Genomic DNA, 21022 nt, shown 5'->3' with positions numbered 1-21022 from the left:
TATGATTTTCAAAAAATACACATATGAAGAGACACAGTTTGTATTTTAGTATTTCAAAAACAAATCCTAGAAATATCTACTGGTGATCAACTAGTATCTTCTTAACTGGCCTGATCACTACATAGGACTGTGTGTTGCTATCAGCTTCAGGAAATGTAAATATTTATAGCAGACTCCTCTTGGCTGCTTTAGAAGTGTGGACAGACAACAGTTGAATTTCTGAGGCACAACCACTGTTGGCTGGAGTGGAAAAGTCAGCTTTTACCACTCCAGCAAAAGCTGGCAACATCCATGCATGGTAGTTCAAGGACAGAGCTGGCTCCCAGGCCAGGTGGAGCCCAGTGCAGCCATGTGTGTCCCAGGTCACTGCTGTGGGGGACACCAAGGCCACTGAGAAGATGGCTGGAAAGTTTAGGGCTTTAGGAGCCAAATGATCATCTGAGTCTTGAATCCTGAGGATCCCCAGGTTGGTTTTGTCATGTTCATACAAATCTGCTGTCTGTAACATACTTCAAAACTTTGCTTGGTTTGAAAAACAAGACTCTTCATAACTTTTCCTAACACCTTAAGATGCAAAATAATATTTAGCTATGAAGTCATCTACCCTGATGTTATTATTATTTTCTAAAGATCATGGGCTGATTTCCTGAAGAGTAACATTGCAGGTATGTAACAAGAGTCTTCCAGTTTTAGATTTCTAGCTACATTTATATTGGTTAAGCTTTCAGAGCTTCTATTTCCTGATACAGATGACAGGACAGCTGCAGTCTTGACTTTCCAGCAGTTAGGAGAGGGGAGCAGTTTTGCAAAAACTCAGTATTCATTTAAGCCATCATTGTGCACAGTTTACTTCCTGTACAAGAGGATTATGTGCTCCTTCCAAAGGCACTGGAGAGTTTGAGCACAGGGCAGTGGACAGGAGAGCTCAGTTTGTATTTCTGCCACTTTGCAACTCATCCCATGAGTGGAGAGAAGGTAATGGTACTTGTGATACATTCCCTGAGGCACGTGATTTTTACTTTTCAAGAATCCTAGTGTGCAGATAAGTTCCTGCTCCATCATCATAAATGCAGAGGAGAAAGAAGTCGGATTTTTACCGTATGAGAGCAAGCCTGTCTTTCTCAGCAGGATGATCATCCAGCCACTGGGAGTAGCGGGCAATGGACCACTCAGCCCTCTGGAACAGAGAAACAAACACCAGTTACACAAAATGCAAAAAAGGAAACAGACACACAAATTTCAGAATCACAGATGACATAAATGAAAGCCACATGAGGCTGTCAATACTGCAGTGATGCAGAATGAATTAAGAAATCAAAGACAATTAACAGGAATAGCCCAGTATTTTATTTGGGAGCTCAGAGGTCATCTCCTACATCAGCTCTTGGCCCATTTCTGACAGGGTTTTTATCTAGATTTCCTGCATCTTACAAGAGAAGGATCCAGGCAATTTGCAGTCTGGGGAAAGGTCTGCAACTTCTACTACGAGCTGACAGAATAATAAAGAATTGGGAGTCTATTTAATATCAGGTTATTGTATCCCTACTATTAATCAATCAATTTAGTAAACCAATTATTATAATGCATTTGCCACAATAAAAACAAAGCCAAAAATTATATAAAATATGCATTTTAATATTTTTTAACTAAAACAGCTAGGGCAAACTACAATGCTTGTTGCACCTTAGGACATCTGAAAATAAAAGACAGGTTGATCTTATTACCTGGAAGGGTGATTTTAGCTCTGGTGGTGCTCTTGTAAATAAGAACTGAAGAATAATGCTGAATGGAATAACCTCTCCCAGAGCTGGGCTACTGGCAATATGCTCACTGGTCTGGAACAGCAGTGGTCTGGAAAAATGTAACAATACACTCATTAAATGAAGAAAAAGCTTATCTTATGCATTAGAAAAGTGCCTTTGTGTGGTGGCAACATTGTGTTAGGATAGAACCATCGAGTTTTTTGCCCCTACTCTGCATCTTGGGTTTCCAACACAGGTCCAGTTTGCAAAAATTTAGGGCAGTTGCCTATTGTAATTAAACAACAAAGGACCATAAATTTTGTATTTCAGTGAAAACATTTAAGGTAACTATAGAATTCGCTGTCACACAGAAGATGTACTGAAAGCAATACAAAAAAGTACAATTTGGCCAACATTTGCATGACAAAGATTGTTAAATCATAGTTATACTCTGCATAAAATTTAAAAGAACTTTAATCTATTTCTAATTTGCAGGTGGGTGTTGCCAAAAAAGCTCTCAGTTCAATCAGAACTAACAGGAGGTAATAAATCAGTTTGAAATACAGTTTAGTCATCCTGTGACTGCTCCTCACCTGAATGACCTCAGCTGTCTGTAGGACTTGCCCAGGTCAGAGACTCGCCGGCACAGCGGGGCCACTGCTAACTCCATCTGCAAAAGCAAACAGTTCCATCTGAATTACATCCTCCCAAAACATAGCACCTGGCATTGAAGTAGCCTGTCTTTAAGCAATAATCCAAACTTACAGACTAAGGCAGTGACTTCTATCTGGAATTAAGACAAGAAAGTCTTTTACTTTCATACTATGTTGCCCAAGCCAAGACTTCTGCCTTGTTCTTGGCAGCACAGGAAGCATTTCGTGACAAATGTCTCTACAGTCTGTGCATAACAACAGAAGGGGCCTCTGAGCTTTCTGAGACTAAAGCTTTGTTTCTTGCAGCAGGTTTATTTTGTTGGGGATGAGTTTTCTAATGAAGCACTTGTGTCAACCCCCCAAAAATCTGACTGCAGTCTGGAAAGAAAGCAAATCCAGGCAGGTCTCCACAAACCACTGGTAAAGCAGTAAAACTGCAGGCATGTTTCAGCTGGGCACCCTTTCCTTTGGTGAAGGACAAGGTTAAAATGATTCTCTCTTGAACAGTGGGTCCCAAATTTTGGGGCACAAAACCCATACAGATTAGATAGAAGGCAGCTGAGATCTATTGCCAAAGGGTCATACGGAATCACGGTTAAAGAGTAAGACCAATATTTTCATACTGTTGGGTTTCTGAGTTAGAGCAGCAATCTTTAAAACAAGTTTAAAACACTTTCTGTTGTTGAAGCATGGGAGTTCAGCTTTTTTGAAGAAGAGCCAGGTTTCACTTGGGTTTTTACATCTGAATACCATCCCAGGCTCTTCATTAACAGTGAGGACACAGAAGTGAGAAAGAACTGTTTCCCTTCTGGATCCCAGACTGAATGAACATTACACAGCAAAATTTCAGTTAATGTGCACACCAATACAAACACCATCACGTGCAAAACTCTGCAGGTAATTTTACTCAGACATGGCTTAAGTCTTTATTTTTTGCATTCCTGAAGTGTCAGCCAAATAAGGGATCAAGCTTTCCTTTGTTTTTTTAAAATCCCCAACTTGAAAGACTATCCAGACTTTGATTTACATATAATGCACAATTAAACTAAGTTTCAAAGGATGACAGCTAAAATAAGTAACAGGATCAAAACCACCTTACAATGAGTTTCTCTTGTAAGTAATACTGCTGAATGAGTTTCAAAGTGTTTGTGATATGACACTACTTACAGTAAAGTCTTTAATATTATTTTATTGTTCTTTCCAGCTGCAGCATTTCCTCAGACAGAGGTGGCTGCTGGGCCACCAGCTTCACCAAGAGCACATAATATGCTGGGATTCCAGCATAAACAAGGAACAGGGAGCAGTGAACTATGATACCATAGTTCATCTAAACCCAGAAGAACTTAAATTAGTGAATAATGCAAATCAAGGCTATATACTTCAGGCATCCCACTTTAAAAGCAGGTGGCAGGATAGGAGTCATCTCACCTGCTTCTCAACATCTACAGGTTCTCTTCAAAGGCAGTGGCAAGAAACAGCCACTCTTGTGGGGGTGATGCACCTTTCCCCAAGGTGGACACCTAAAGTAGGTCAGGTGGATCATGTTTGTAGGAGAAACCCCATGCATGACACTCAGGCAAAGCTGGGAAAGCCACAGGGTCCAAACCAAGCATCTTGGCTTCCCCTGCAGACCAGGAGAGGTGGGTAGCTCTGGAAAGCAATGGGGAGCTGTCCCATGGGCAGTGCACAGCCACTGCCTGAGCCCAGGGACCTCTGCATACCTGCCCACATCTGGCACTTCCAGGCCACTTGAAATCTGCATTTTATGGAGCTGGGAAGGAGAATAAAGTGAATAAAATTCCAGGATGTAAGGAAATAAGGCTCCAGACCCTGAGTAACAGCCTGGCTTCCTCTTGCCTGCTGCCCTTTTTGGTCCCCAAACCTTTAGGCCATGAAATGGTCCCTCTCACCTCTCCTGCAAGCAGGTGGGAGGTCAATGTCCCTGTGGCTCAGGAGCCAGCAGCAGCTGTGCTGAGTCTGCTGGCACAGGGGAGTGAGGGCAGGCTCCCAGGGCAGGCAGGCTCTGCAGGAACTGCTGCAGGGAGGGGCTCCAACTGCAATGAAGTTACAGCAAGTTCAGCACGTTGCTCCCCAAGTGCCCCAGGAGCACAGGTGGGAGCCAAGAGGCTGCTGTGCCACACAGGCTCAGGAACAAGCAGCCAAAACAAGGAGCTAACCAAGTATGCCTTGCTGCATCATGATACAAGAACCCTACAGATCCTGAAAAACAAACAGGAGCAAGAGTCTGATTTCTCCAGAGCTTTGTTTCAGGCATCAGTACTGGCTGGGGGCAGCTGGAAGGAACTGATATCCTGCAGGAGCTGGCGTCCCAGCTCTGGTGGGAGCTGTGGGCTTGTAGCTGGGAGGGACCAGGGAGAAGATAATTCCTTTAGGTTCTTTAGAGACTTTGATAACAGACACCAAACTGCCAGTCTGACTTGTGGAAACAGAGATGTGTAGATGAAACGGTACTCAAGGGGGGGAGGAAATAACAGCATAGCAAAATATAATTTTGCTTAATAAGTTTTAAAGGATTGTTTCGCTCCTGGAACATAATATGAAGAATGCGACGTTAAGTGAAACTTTCCACAGCTTAACCAATTCCTTATTAAAACAAATTTAAATGAATTCTCTTGAATATACTTTGTAGTTTCCGTAAATTAAAATTTTTAGTCTTAAGTACTAAAGAAGAAAAATTACTTTGGAAAATTCTATTACTTCATCTTCAACCTTTATTCACTGTAGGAAATTATTAGTATTGCTAGAACTAGATAGATTTAATGGCAGCAGATGGTGGATTCGTGAAGTAATAGCTGCCAAAGAAAAATATTGTTTTTAAGCTTTGCAGCATACTATACTATCTCATATTGACTCATGAAGAGTGGGAATGAGCGATAACTAATGTGGTAAAAATGTACATAAACCACAGAAACTCTTTTTTCTTAAACTTTACAATACTAGTCCTTGTGTTATAACCCAATCTCTCTCCAACAAACAATATAATTCACATAACAACTAAGATTGTTTTCTTTCCTTGAATTTTAGGTGTTTATCTGAGCCCAGTGACACGGTGGGATGCTATGGCATCTTTCTGCTGTCACGATCACTTCTGAGGCCACTGAGAGGGGTTTAGTGTCTGTGCTGAGCATTGTGCCAGCCCAGGAGCAAGTGCTGTGGAGGAAGCACTCTGCTGGAACAGCTGCTGTTTTCAAGGTGCTGGAATTGGGCAGAGAACTGAGCGTGCATCACTTCTGCTTGTGTTACCTGTCATCACCTGAAACGGCATCAACTGTTGATTCACACAGCGAGCTCTGCTGTAGCAGCCTCTGCTGTGATACACAGACACCATTTCAAAGCCTGCCAGTGAGCTCTGACATCAGGGGATGCTTTTGGCTGCTGGCAGCCAGTGTTTGTATTATCTGTGCAAGGCCTTTCACTCAGCCACGTCCTGCAGACTTTACATGTAAAAGGGTAAGCAGCGTTTTCTGTTTCTTTTCCAAATTTCCCTTCCAAACTGCGGATTTGAAAATTCAAACATCCAGGTTAAATTCAGTGGTAAGTCAGGTGTTCAAGCAGTAATTTGCAATCACAGAGGCTTGATGTGATATTATCATTAGCACAGAATCCAAGGGGAGCATTAGGAGATGAATGTGCTTGCCAAAAAGCAAGCAGCAGATAGAACAGAAGAAGGCCTAATGACTTGTTTCTTTCAGCTTTGTTCAAAACCCATGGCTTTGCCATGATTTATTCATGCTGGTTTGCTATGCCTTGCAGGACACAGTGGCAGGCGCCTGCCCAACATATGCTTCTTTTCAATGGTTAATGCTATCTAAGCCCAAAAATGCAATATTATCTTTTCTTCTCATATGACTCTGCCATAGCCCATGGCTAGGTGGTCAATTATCTGTTGAACTATTCACTGGCTGGCCATATTGAAAAAAACACATCACATGCCTGGCTTCTCTAATTGGATTATGTTCAGCAACCCAAGGGTGAAGTTAATACGTAGTCTAGGTACAGATAATGCATATATATTGAAGGGTGCTTTAAAAAGCCCATAGTGAAGTTATTTTTTAGTGCCTATTGTTGTATTTTCAAGATCTCTCATTACTTAAACAGCTGTTTTTTCAGCTGGAAAATCTTAACATTAAATTTTTAGCAATTATATTTCCTCCTGGCCAAGATGAATTCCAAGTTTTTAAATGTTACCTCAAAATGCTTTTTTCTAGCCATTCACCAGGACAGGATGCTTTAACAAGCAAGGGAGCAGAAGAGCTGAACTACTATCTGAAAGAAGCTGGCCTTGAAGGGATGTGCAATTTGATTTCTCCCCAGTGCAGCAATTCCAAAACGGTTGCTGTTTAAGTAAATCCTTCAGCTGGAACACCTCTAAAATAACACACATCAGCAAATAATTCCCTCTTTCCAGGAAGATAATTAGCACTAAACATTAAATGTATTTTAGCTTTAGTAGTTTCTGTCTTTATGACTACAACTGTGATTACAGCATCCTGCTGCTCTCATTTCTCTGTAAGAAACTAGAAAGCAGATTTTTTAGGAAAAATTAGAAAAAGTGCTTTTACACTTGTATCATCATTGATACTCTTGTGTGATCAAATGAGCAAATCTGTCTACATTTTAAAAAAATCCAATTGCCTAATAATCCTGCCTTTTTTTAATGCCACATATTGAATCAGGAAACCAGACTCTGACCATAGTCTGGCCAGCAGGTAGGAACAATTCTTCTACACTAGAATTTAGCATTGTAAACTTCTACCATAAAAACACTTTTCTAGGAAAATTCAATAAAACCCAAATATTTTGCAGTAATTTTCTGAGAAAGACTTGAAGAATTAGTGGCAGCATTAACTGTACCCTATCAAAACACTCTGACCACAGTACTGAACAAGGCCAAAAATCCCAAACATAAATCACACCTAGATAAGAAATACAGAAAAGCATATAGAGAAGAGTATCAACTCTAACAGGACCAATAAAAATAGTTCATTCTTTTCTGCATTTTCCAGCGCTTCCATTGAGTTTTAGGAAGGCCTGAACTACAAGCCAGAATCCCAAATTGTGCCTAAGTGCTGTAACAACTCTGAACACCAAGCAAGTAGAAAGGTCCTCTGGAGAAGAACTTGCACTCCCCAGAAACAGAAGTGTTGAAAACCATCAGGGATTGCTGGCTTGCTTGCCTCCAGGAGAACATTTTTTTCAGTCTGACAAGTACTGAATTAAAAAGTGAAATTTGATATTAAATATGTGAATATTGAATTATGGGCACCTTGAAAATACAAAACCAAACAAAACAAGCTGATTTGGGTGTATACAGGAGTGAGCTGAAGACTAATCTTGTGCAATTGCTTGCATAAAAACTGAAACTGAGAGCATGAAAAGAGCTGAACTCAGCCTGGAAATGTTTCTAATGAGACTCCCAAGGAACTGTGGCACTGATAACAACCTTGCAGTGCTGTGCACATTTCCTAGGGCTGGCAATGTTCCTGTAAGCACTGATTTACATGCAATCACATTAATGATATTCAGGCATATTTCAAGCCTATCATAGCTCTCTTTACAGCTGCCACAGCAGCACACATCTAGTCTCACTGCTGAGAAATCTGTAATGCACAGGGCAGCCAAATGCCATACTGACACTGCAAACAGGGCAAGACAGATAATTCAGCAGAGCCACAGCAGTAATAACTAAGGTATGAGTAGCTGAGGCTCACTCCAGAAAATTGGCTGTTATGCACCTCTACAAACCCAGTTCTGAATGAAGAGAACTTGAAATTCATTTTCTCCCTTCTGTGTGGACACCTGTTGTTTTGAGGCAACTTATCAGTAAAACATGTTTTCAGTGCAAAAATTTTCAAATCAGACTCTCAGCCAAAGCTATTCTTGCTGAATATAAAGCAGCTGTAACTCTGTGAGTGCCCTGAAAGAATGTGAAGAAGCATGACATACCCAAAATCTGATGCAATCAAAGGTTACTGGATTCATTGCATGTGTGCTTATAATAAGAACTCAAATTAATCAAAGTTTCTGGACAGATTTCTGCCCAGGTCTTTTGCTTGCAAGCAACCCCAAAATACCAGAAGGGGTCTTTGATCTCAAAAGTAATTTCTGAGCAGGAACATGTAACCCCTTTTTGCATAGAGAAAATTCAAAATTACTTTACAAGACAGAAGACAAGTAAAAACAGTTTATAAACAAACCTCCTCCTACACACAGTATCTTTCCAGGCAGGTTGTTTCCTTTGGGTTTGGCTTTAGTCCAACAATGCAGTGCCTTTCTGGGACTGAAAAAAACCCTGCACATGGCACTTATGGCCATTTGGAAAAAATTTATCCTTCTCAGCAAGCCAGCAGCCCAGCTAAATACCTGCTCCCTGCCCTCCTCAGCCAAAAGCAGCAGCAAGCTCTCCCAGTCCCCACTAAAGCTGCCCTTACACCAGGACTGCTGGCTGGGTCAGAGCAACAACCACCTTCATGCCAGGCTCCCAGGAGCACATGCACAAAATCCACCAGGCTCTTGGGAGGAGCTCACACATCCCAGAAAACATGGATATAAGGCAGTGTCCACTTACAACATGTTTCAGTCCTTTTCCTTCCATCCTGAGCAAGAGGACAGAGTGTCCAGGCCCTTCTGGACACTCCAGCGCCTGGGACACCCAGAGGAGCTCTGAGCAGAGATGCTCAAAGGCACAGAGGGAGCGCTGAGCTGGCTCCTGCAGCTGCTTGGACATGGATTTCTTGTCTTAAGCCCATTTTTCAACAAGCCAAGAATCTCGTGCAATGTGAAGAAAAGAAAAACACAAGCCCCCAGATGCAGCAACAGTTGAAGGCCGGAGACAGGAATGAATGCAAACCCCTTTTTTTTTTTTTTTATATACTGTGGCACAAAAGAAATCAGAATATTTATGTCTATACAGTTGTCCATTGAGAAGTTATACTCAGCACAATGGGGAAGACCATGCAAATTCCTCCACACTGTACAAAAACATGTTTTCATTTTTCATTTAAAAGGTAGTCCATGTCAGAGTGAGAAAAATCAGTGTTTAAAAACTTTTAACAAGTTATATTTTTAGATTATAACAGGTGCTTAGATCAGATGCTTTTACTGTACAACCAGGTGAAAATATTTTCCAAATTTATATGACTTACTTTAGCTAAAATTAGTATAAATTACAAAAATTATCTCTATTCCTTCTACAGGAAGAGTCAAGTGTCCTTTTCTTGCTTCCAATTTTATGCCATTGCCTTCAAAATAGAGAAGGGAATGGAACCTTCTCGCTGAAAGCAATTGAAAACTTCCCCTTCATTTCTGTGGTTAAGGGCTGATTTGCTATTTTTGAGTAATGAATAAAAAAATTTTATTCAGGAGTATGTAACTCACAGGCAAATGATACAAAGCAGCCAGAAGAAGGAGTGGAGGTGGCAGCAATTCCTCCCTCCCTGCCTTCCTCTCCTACCTCAGTTACCTACCAGCCAAAATCAGCACTCAGCATGCAGACAGCCAGTGCTAATTCCCTTTTCCACTTGGAGAATAATAAATGGCAGCCTCAGATTGATCCATGGATGCCTGATTCTTTGGCAGATTAACCATACAGTGGTACTGCAGACAAATTAAATTTTGATATAGTAGATAACACAGACAGGTAATGGATATGAATCTAGCAATTTCTTTTGTGGTTTAGTTCTGCACAGCAGTTAAGCAAAGCTGAGATGCAGGTCAGTCAATCAGGTCACAAAGACAATCTCATAAGACAATTGCCCTTCTGTTTTTCATAGGGCAGCTCTTGCCCAGGATATTGATGTTTCTTTAGCTTTTCTCCTTCACTGCAAAGCAGCTGAGTTAGCCATTAACCACTGTGGGCATTGTGATATATAGAGTGATTAAGGAAGTGACACACCATATTCCATTAGAAGAGAGAGAAAGAATGAAGTGAATGAATGGTGGCAAATGATGGACGTGCCACAGAGGCTGGCCCAGTGGGACAACATGCCAAGATGCAGCAGAATTTAAATGCAACAGTCCCCTGGACAGGAAGCTGTCAGACCTCCCTGAATGTGCCTTACAGCAATGAGGGATCTTCAATGACTTAGTGGATGCACTTCTCAGTACCCAGTATCTTATCAGAAAGGATGTTAGACCTGGAATGCACCAATCTCTACAACTGCCTGTTTACACCTCAATGGGGACAAAAGCATTGATACTTTCCAGTGAAATGACACCAAAAGCAGAAAGCAGCACTGAGGGTACCTGTGCAAAATCCGCTGCCAGGCGCATCTTCCCCCCTTCTCCGAGGGGCCTGATCAGACTGGCATGGCGAATGAAAAGCTCAATTGCTCTTTGAGCCATGGCTTCAGTGTTATCAAAGACAAAGTCAAAACACTCAAAATGCCTGAAGTAGTCGCTCATGACTCTTGCTATGAAACCCTGAAGCTCTTTCATGTAGAGAGAACAAGGGACATCTGGTTTTCCTGAGCTGGATAATGATCTGAAAAAAAAAAAAAAACAAGAGAAGAAAAAGAAATAGGGGCACCTAAATTCATCTTTAAAACACGACCAAAACCTACTGGATCCTTTAGAACTTTTTTCCTACCCCATCAAGTCATGGCATGAATTGTAGAGTCTCACTTCTACTCAGAATACAGAGCATGTAACTCTCTCTGAAACTATAGTCAGAAAATATGTCTTTATCAGCCATGCCCATGAAGAATTAAAAGACAAAACAAGAAATAAAAAGATAAAGGGCAACACCCCACTCCCTACCCAACCTGCAGAGCCTCCTTCAATTTGGAGCCTACACCTGAGATCCTAAATTTGTATGTCCCAGTTGTTGATTCAAAACTCTAAAGGGGATCATAAAATATAAACATATGTCACAGGGTTACTAATTTAACCTGTCAATCCCAAACCTGTTCTCTGTATAGAATAAGTCTCTGAGATTCCTCCAAACCCAGGATTACAAAGTCAGTATTACAGAAGCAGTACAGAACCCCTAGATACAAACCAATCCTCTTTCTCTTTCTTTGACTGACAGTCAGGTCAAAGAGCTCTTCCAAACTTAGAAGAACACACAGGCTACCTAACAAAACTTAGCCTTTGGCTGGAAACTGTTTGCCCACCTGGAGAGGTATTGTGCTACTGGTGCCAAAAGAAGGAAAGGGTAAAATGTTGTTTAAAAAAAAAATCAAAAGGAAAATTCAAAACGTTTCTGAAAATATAGTATTTTCAGTTAATTTTCAAGACAGAAAACAGGACAACTGATGATGGTGCAAGCAATGTCAGAACAGACATGACAACAAAAATAAAATTTAGGAAGGAAGTCTCAATTATACATCAGGCCCAAGATCTTGGCATGTAAAGAATCCTGGAAATTTTCATGAAAACGCACTGGGAAAATAGCATAACATACTGAACCTGAGATTTAAATTTTTTAAAAAGTCAATTTTAACTATTACATCACAGGCTTTAGAGAAACAGGAATACTGACAGTTCTGAAGACTGTCCAAAAAAAACACATTTTGAAAGCAAAAGGGCTTTTTTAAGCACAAAAATGGCCTCTTGTCAGCTTTCTTTTTTATTTGAAATGAATTTTACTCAACAGATATGAATAAAAAAAGGGGGAGGGAGAGAAGACAGATGCTACCTGATTAATTTGTTTCAACAGATAGGTGTAATTCTGCTTTCTGTGTTCATTAACCATAAAGCATCACCTTCCCCTCAACAAACAAGCACTCTTGCTTCAAGGGCATTGTGGCAATAACAATCTATTACACACATGCAAGACATCTTACTCGAGCAATGGTAAATGTAAAAGACATTTCTATTTACCCAGAAAAATCTTCCTGGTGCATAGTGATGATAATAGCTTCCACTGAATCTCCTACAGAGTTCAGCAGCGGCTGAACAGCACTTCCCATTAGATCATGGACTGCCTAAAATAGAACAAGAAAAAGGCAGAAGTAAGGAAATGAAAACTAGAAGCATTTGCATTTTGACACCTCAAAAATACCTTTGGAAACAGTTCATTTTATCAGTGCTTTTTATTATTTTGCATTTGAAAATGCAAAATAGGAGAACCGAACCTAAAGATAACGTTTTTCTTTAACTGATTTTACCAGTAAAGGCTGCTTGCTGCTTCCTTTAAAAGCATTCCTTTTTGAAGGAAGGCTTTTACAAAGTGCTTTGCCCAGAAATTTGGCATTCCTGGTTTGTATATGTACATGTTTTGGGGCACATTTGGCTCAGCTGTTCATTGCCCAGACACAAGCTGCCCTTCATTGCCCTGCACACAACCCCTCCCTGCCCAGCAGGACAGACTTGGAGAGCTGTCAGCCACAGAGGCTGCACCACCATCCACATCCCCCTCCAGGAAAGTACCAGGTCACATAAAAATTATAATTTGATGTCTGTCGGGGGAGGAAGGGGGCGATGAAGGATCCAGCTATTGCTGTGTGAATGCTGCAGAGAAAGACATTTATTTTCACAGTCAGAGGACATCTATGTCCTGACCGTTATGAGAATATTCTGAACACAAGCATGACTCAAGCAGTGACTGGCACAGGTAACACACATGTAGCTGCAGACACAATAAATTAGAAATGTCAGAATATTTGTATACCTGTTACTGAATATGCTGATGTAAAATAATAGGTGGGAAATAAGTGCCCATTTTAAGTGTAACAAACAAAGCCAAGCTCAGCCCTGTCCCTGAAGCATATGGACATTCAATTACCTTTAAGGCAGTTGTGACAGTTTGCTCAGCAGCTGCTGGAAATGAGCTCTGACTGGTAATAACCTAAAAATTGTAAAGTAATTGTTAATAGTCAGCATTCAACAAATTAGAATTCATAATATTCACCATCATTAAAAAACATATTGAGTTATCCTTAGTAATGAGTGTTTACAGATAACTATCAAGTGTGCTCTATACAGACAGAATTTTCAGTGCATCATCAATCCATTGCTCTCAGATTTCCTATGGACTCTGCTTCTGCCTTGGCAAAGAAATGACTCAATGGAGTGAAGCTGAAATTTAGCTGAAGGGCTAACAGAATCAGAATAAAAATAACTGGTGTATTCTCCCACTGCTAAGTATAGAATTCATGGAGAACTATACAAGCAGCTCTGTGGCAAATGTTTGAAGGAATGGCTGTTCTTTCTCAGTATTATGACTATTATAGCACAACATGTTAAATAGTTGTTTAAGTACAGCTAAAACAACATTAAAATTGAGAGTCAAGGAATGATCTGAAGGACTATTCTACCAATTTCCTTATAGCCTTGAACATGCTACACAATAGTATTTTAAAGCCAGATAAGTACTCAAAGACTGAATCATATCAGATCTCCCTCCAACACTAAGACACATGAGGTTCATTACTAAGTACAACAGAAAAAGCAGACTTAAAAGTTGATCTACCATCTGTTTGCAAAATCCAAGGAAATTTTACAGGCTTTTTAGCATTTTTTAAAATTCTTTGAACATATCCAGAGTCAGGAGTACTCATGATCTTTTTTTCTAATCAGGCTAGGATTTAAACACGATTAACTGCAAGTACCAATATATCTGTTTGGCTTAGTTTACAAAGACTGTGTAACAACTGGCATCATTAAATCATTAAATTGGAATTATTCATAACTGTGCTTAGTCCTGAAAAATTTCCAGGCCAGACTTTAGTCACAGTAATAATGTATGGAGATTTTTATGAGCTATTGCTTTTCTTGATTTCACCCTTTCCTTCTTCTTTTCAGTTTGGCCACAATTGTGGGAAAGGATTGAAGGTCTCCTGAAAAACATAAGCTTGGGCTGAAGCAGATGCACCAAGGGTGCTATCAGACTGATTAGAACGAAGACAGATAAGAAAAAACAAACAGTTCAATTGTTTATGCTCACAAAGTAATGCCTGTCAGATGTGATTATTCTCTAGAAAGATATTTTTATTCTTCTAATATTGACAGTTTGTCATATAGTGGTGCTTACGAGGGCCAGCCCAGTCTCAAAGAGCTGTACAAATGCACAGTAAAGTGCAGCTCTTAACACAAAATTGGGCTCTATTTGTCAAGAGTTCTCATCCACTGAATGGAGCATAAGAACAGGACAGAGCAAGCAGGTAACACTATGGCAAGAAGAGGAATGCCAGAAGAAGCCTACCTTCAGAACAGCCTGGTGCAGTTTGTACAGAGAATTGACCACAGCCACGTTCCTCCTCTGGCCCTCTGTCAGTGGCCCAATCACCTGGCTGGCATCTCCTTGAGTGGACAGCTGCAGGGATCACAGAAATTGTTGGTACCAACTCTTTAAACAGTGTATCTCCACTAAGTTAACCACGACAGAGCAAAAACCAACAGGCCCTCACTACCCAATGTTCTTCCATTTAACTCTTGTCTTGATTCATAGAATTTCCATCTTCAGATGAAACAGCCTGAACAACAGCAACAGGAACCTCCTTGGGAGACTGTCTCAGCTCCCAAACCAGCACTGAGACCCACAGTGATCCTGGAGACACCTAGTCCCAGCAAAACTTCAACTTTGTAACCTCAGTCAGGTGAAATCACCTACCTGACAAAGCCCAATAAGCTCCCAGCAGCTTTTCTCTATGAGCAGCATATATTTTTCTGTATGCCCTCAGTCTGTCCTTCTGGCAACTATTCCAGCCTCTCCTTAAAAGCTCTGCTTTTTCAAATAGATGGCTTAGAGCTTTGTATATATTGCAGGCTTAGAAATCAACAGAAAAATAGAACTACAAGGACCAAAACTGCTAGACCTGTCATTAAGGAGTTTTATATATTAACCTTTCAGCAAAAATCAAATAAATATTTCTTCATATTAAACTGCACAAAGCATGCATTTTTTATTACTATGACAGAAATTGAAGTTTCAGGATGATATACGTAAATAGCCATTAACTATGGAACAGTCTTGTAAGGACACCATAGCATATATTTATAATTTAAAATATAATAAACTGCAATTGGTAAACAAACAAAATTTTTCTTGTGCACTGAAAGCTGCAGAAATACAAAGAACTGACAAATGGGGATGTGAATTCTCGAAGTACATCTAAACATTAAAGCAGAATACCTATTAATAGAAGGCTTTACTGAGATATAATTACCCAACTAGTTATCTATGTTTCAGGATACAGAATTATCTTCCAGGAAATCCCTGAAGATATTGAGCTCCAGAAGTCTCTCAGTAAAAATATATTCAACTCACTGAGTAAATGGTAAAGAGGCTTTCATGGAAGGTGTCTAGACACAGTTGTAGGTCCTACAGAAAGCTCCTAAACTAAAACTGAATTTTATACAATAATAATTGTTTAAGAACAAAAGAAACAAACACAATATGAAAATATTTAACTTATGAGAAACAGTGAATCTTTACTAGTGAAAGACTATTTCCATACTTCCCATAGCTCCCACACCGCATAAACACAGTCAGCATACAAGCAGTTATCTAGTATTTTCCAGCACTGCTAATGATGAAGTATTGGACAGGCTTTTGCAAGCACCCAGGACCTCTGATTTATTCACAGCACTATGGTGACAATATTTGTTCATTGCTCTTTCTTCAAATTAAGGGGTTATTTCAGGATAAATAGGTTTTGTAGAAGGAAAGATCTTTTCCAATGTACCTTCAATTATTTGATATCAAAATGTATCCTTAAACTGGCTGACAGCTATATTGTTGTGTCAGTATTTTCCTGCCTCCCTGATGAGAACAGCCATGTGAGCAACAACATCCCTGTTTCCTTCTAGATACTTCTTTCTGACAGACCTGACTGGTTTTTAGAATTCCGCTTCTCACATTTACAGCTTCACAGATTAGTAACAAAACAGCTGTGCAAAGAAAGACCCTGTCCATCCTGCTGACCACCCTCCCAGACACAAATAACCTTCTTCTCCACACTTTTTAAAGTACTGAACAGACCAATTTATATTTTTGCACATTTACAACTATTACATAAAATATATTATTAAACCAGTAAAATTTTGCATCCCAGTCACTGAAATTTCAGTTCCTCAGAGTTGTAAAGGGGTCACAATTTCTTAGACATTGGACTCTAACGTCTCTCCTGCTGGTGAAAAAGCTTAACTGGTAAGTAAAACCATGAATGAGTACAAACATAACCCTTCTGCAATAACAAGAAATTCTTACAGTCAGCAGCAGTGCACACACAACAGCTTCACAGGCAAAATCTGAAAATACCTTAAAAACAACTAATCCTTGGAAAACTATTTACCAGATTAGATTTCCTTTAACTAATCCACTTGAACTTTGACAGTTACATGTGCTGATCCCTTGTACATCCTAAAACCCCTGGTCTAAAGCAAAGAGGCCTGAAAAACTTGAATCTTATAACTAGCAATTGGAACTGGTCAGCCCAGGGCTCTCTAGGACCATTTCTCCTGAAGGTGTGCCATGAGAACACCTGGAATCTACATGGGCAGGTGTGTCCTACCATTTACAGAAGTCTCTCTTGCTGCATCACAATGGTTTCTCTGACTTTGCTTCAAGGCAAGAAAGTTCTGCACTCTGTCCAGTTTGGTTCCTGTACCAACACCGCGCCACTGGCATGAGTCTGGATTTCAGACAGTTTATCATTACTCCAGATTCTAATGCCTCAGACTGAATTCTTGATACTCTTTATATCCATTATACAATCATGCATCCAGTTAGGAAAAATGTCATTATTGTGTCTCCCTGGTTTCCAGAAGCCAGGCTTATGGCCCTTTCACTACAGACATAAACCATCCCTCAGTTTCTTTTCCAGCATAGAGGGTTTTATCAATGATTCACATTTATCACTCTTTTTTATACAGAAAGTACTTTGAAAGTTCTGTGCTAGACACAGCTCATGCATTTAAACCCAGTGGTACTGCAACTTTTCCTCTCTTATCTGGCCACTGGGGATTGCACTGTGTAAATAGGCTAAGTCAAATAAGTGTGAAGCCTGTGCATGTCTGCTCAGACTGCCTGAAAGACACAGTCCACAGACCCTCTTTTTGATGAGGGCACTGGAGAAAAAATCAGATGCTTTTTTAATCAGTCAGATATATCCTGAAATGCAGAAGGCCAGGAAGGGTGAATTATGTTGAGCAGAAACAGGGGGGACAGAAGGGGTGACTTCATCCCAAACCAGAATCTATTTCGGGAAACAAGTGAAAGACCAAGTGCAGCTGAAGGCCAGATCCCATCTCCAGGGAGCTGTCAGTCACCCTGGGAGTTAGTCTGGTTTAAGCCTGCTAGCTGAAAATAAAGGAAAAGAAATGATGTTGAAGCCAGACCTGAATGAGCAGCAGCAACAAGGACTGTAATTGTTCCACATTTCTGTATCTGCCTTAAGTGTAGCAATCGATTTCTTACACTCTTCACTTCAGTTGGTTAAATTGTTTCTGCTTTTACCTCTGCTGCCTCCCTACTATTTACAGTAATTTCATGGGCAGTAGCACAGGCACCCATTCCCCAGCAAGCATCAGTTCTACAAGGGGTGACACGTCAGTGTGAGCTCCCTTTGCCAACAGGAGCTAGGAGCACACTGCCAGCATGGGATGCTCGTGAGGAAGAGTGAGGCAGAGAGGTGTCCTGGCAGGAAATATAGCCAGGACTGTTGTACCATGCATCCAGGCACTGGGACAAAGGCTGTGTCTCATGGTGCTCTAAAAAATGTGAATGTGAGCTTCTGTCCCACGCAGCATTTAAAAACAGCAAGGACAGCTGTTAAACTGAAATGAGAAAGAAACACTGGGAGGCTGTGCCTTTCTGACATATATGAGTGTTTTCTCTAAAGTAGGAGGTTGAAATGTGCAGGTTCAATCCAGCAGCTGACTAGCTGGAAGAAGCTGCATACAAGAATTTTGGGGGTTTTAAAATCTAATTCAACTGAATCTGAGACCTAGGCAGTACACTGATATCAGGTAGCCTACTGAACCAAAAAAAAACCACTTGTAGATGCCAATACACAAAAAATGTGTCACAAAGAGGAACAAGCTGACTTCAGGTCCTCTGACTTACTTCAGTCTGACATGGTACGAAGCTGTAAGCCATGACTGGCAGTGTGCTCTCACTGAACTCAGAATTTCTTCCAAAAAATAGCTTCTTTTAGTTAGTATCCCTCAGTGCACCTACATGGTCACACTGCTTCATCTCCAGAGAGAGCAAGTGCCTCATCTTGGGTGAGTCTGCCCAGTACAGAAAGTTTCAGGAATGATTCACGTGACCACACGCAGGAAACCATGAAGCAGAAAAGTAAGAACTTTCTTGAATAATTCACCTAGGTTATTTTAAAACCCCTGCTTTGGGAAGATGGTACATGTACCCTGTAGCACCTGTTTCTTTTCACTAGCTATAAAGGGAATTTAAAGCAGTAGAACAGATCCCTAGTAGTCTTGTCAGATACATTCTCACCCTATAAATGTATTTGCACCCCTTTGCATAGACCTACTTTGGAAATATGTCTTGGAAATAACCAGATGAAGTGCTCTAGATTTGACATTTTCTGTGTTTGATGCCTTAGAACAGACATGAAATTTGACAGCATGGATTTGATCTCACATGTTGAGACATGTGCAATGACAAGATTACTCTGGGATTCAATGCTTGTTTTCACCATGAAGCAATGAATGTAGAATTTAGATTAGGCCATGAATCAAATCATCAGTTCTCCCTTGGGTTATAAATGAAATGCTAACCGAGTTTGTCTTTTCTTGTAGGAAAGCTCAGACTATTGATACATCTTTTCCTGTAAGTTTTTTTAGTGCTTCAAAGTGACTAACACTCCCCTCTTTCAACAGGTGGCAGCTAAGAAGAGACACTAATTTGTGAGCTGGTTTGCTACTATTCTCTTCATAGACTACATATCTTGTGAAAAACTTCAGTTTCACACTTAGCAACTAAGATCTCCTGTGCATCCTTATTGGCAGTTTTGGAAAGCTCCATTTATTTGATTTTTCTGAAACAGCCTCAGCAAACCCATTTTCTTTAGAGCAGGAAACATCATCATAATTTAGGAGTATGGAGAAGATCCTAAAATAAGACTGAAGTAGGGCTTCTCAACAAATCATTCAATCCAACTCCAGGATCACGAGACTAAAGAATGTTTTGATAGCACAAACTGAACTGCAGTTGTCAGGCTGACATTTTCAACAATAAATGCATTCCTAATAGATGCAGCTGATGTTGCCATACCTCTGGCAGAAGGCAATCAATCCATCTGCTACTTGGCCTCCTGCCTGATCACAACAACTTATTATAAAGCACAGAATCCATTTAGAGAGTTTCTGAGTCAATAGGGCTTGGCCCTGGGATTTCTCCCATAAACTACAAATAATTGGGATGATTTAGGTGTAATGTTTCCCATATTGCAGAAGGAACCTTTTACAATCTTTTTCCACACCTAAAAACCACAAAGGTTTAATAGAATCAGTTTTCTACTTATTGTAAAAAAAAAGCACCACTTAGAGAAAAATACAGAACAATCTGAACTCCATTAGCTATTCCACTAAAAAATTAGTTACTTAGAGGATAATTTGTAAAAAGAAGAGACATAATTTAGAGGGTTGAAGTGTAGGATTTGAATGAATGTGTCAGTGGAAGTAAGATCCTTGACTGATAAGGATAAATGAATATAAGTGCTTCGCTTAAAAAAAACAAACAACTAAAATTTAAGAATAAATAATAAGTAAGAATTTATGTTCTTGGAGTGGCTTCTAATTTTGAAAAGAAGAAATATTTTAAGACATGAGGGAAGGAATAAGCTGTGAGTTCAGGCAATAATTTAAAATGTACATAATAACATGCATATTGCACCTTCAGGACATTCTTGTAGCTTACAGATTTTTTTTCACCTTGCTCAAAAAAATGAAAATTTAATATTCTAGAAATATAGAGAAGGAGGCATATGGTGAAGAAATTAAAAATCTTATAGAAAATATAATCATTACTTTGGAAAGAAAGATTTGAAGGGACTGTTACATCCTTGACCAGGAAAAAGACTGAACATCATGCTCACACTATTCATGTTAAAAGAAGCGGCAATCATTGAACCATTTCCTCAGGCATATTTCTGCTTTGTTTTGGTTTTTCTTCCTTAATATTTTCAAAAGCCAAAGAAATGGAAGAAAAACAGCAAATGGTCTTTCTGTCACGGAAAAGACAGGATTTATCTCCAAATCTTTGAATCATCTGAGAAGAAAAGCACTGTACAAGTAACCAAAAGTGACTAATGGTTCATGGTTCTTAAACAATGAGCTGCTTTAAAACAACTGCGATATCAGAAAGCACTTATAAAAGCAGTTCCTTTAAGGAATCTCAGAGAATACTAAACCTGAAACCCTTGGAGTAATTTCTCAACTACAGAAAATTATGTCCCTTCCATTATCCAGCCAGACCAAGTCTGAGGAGGATTTCAAGGACAATGTGTGTTGATCCTGATACCTCTGACAGGAACGGTTTATTGCACTTCTCATGCTTGCCAAATTAATGACTGAATGATTAATCATATCTTATATGTAATCCCATTAGCTCCTGGTTTCAACCAGCTACTGAGAATGCCCCTCCAGAGGTGGAGAGCAGACACATCCATCCCCAAGACACATGAGAGGCTCAACATG

The 21022-nt window shown here is 40.0% G+C and overlaps 1 protein-coding gene across 1 annotated transcript in view; it reads right to left on the bottom strand.

The window, feature by feature from the left end:
• Positions 1-21022, bottom strand: part of COG5 (component of oligomeric golgi complex 5) — a 173638-nt gene that overhangs the window by 8459 nt on the left and 144157 nt on the right. The window contains exons 15-21 of the mRNA XM_058022274.1: positions 14562-14672; positions 13143-13205; positions 12239-12342; positions 10661-10898; positions 2336-2412; positions 1725-1851; positions 1098-1177 (exon numbers count right to left, since the gene is read on the bottom strand). Coding sequence (XP_057878257.1) covers positions 1098-1177; positions 1725-1851; positions 2336-2412; positions 10661-10898; positions 12239-12342; positions 13143-13205; positions 14562-14672 — 800 coding nt within the window. The remainder of the gene's footprint in view (positions 1-1097; positions 1178-1724; positions 1852-2335; positions 2413-10660; positions 10899-12238; positions 12343-13142; positions 13206-14561; positions 14673-21022) is intronic.

Source organism: Melospiza georgiana, chromosome 4 (genome assembly GCF_028018845.1).
Source record: "Melospiza georgiana isolate bMelGeo1 chromosome 4, bMelGeo1.pri, whole genome shotgun sequence".
NCBI classification, from domain to species: Eukaryota; Metazoa; Chordata; class Aves; order Passeriformes; family Passerellidae; genus Melospiza; species Melospiza georgiana.
The sequence above is the reverse complement of the archived record's forward strand: the minus strand, read 5'-3'. Positions and strand labels throughout refer to the sequence as shown.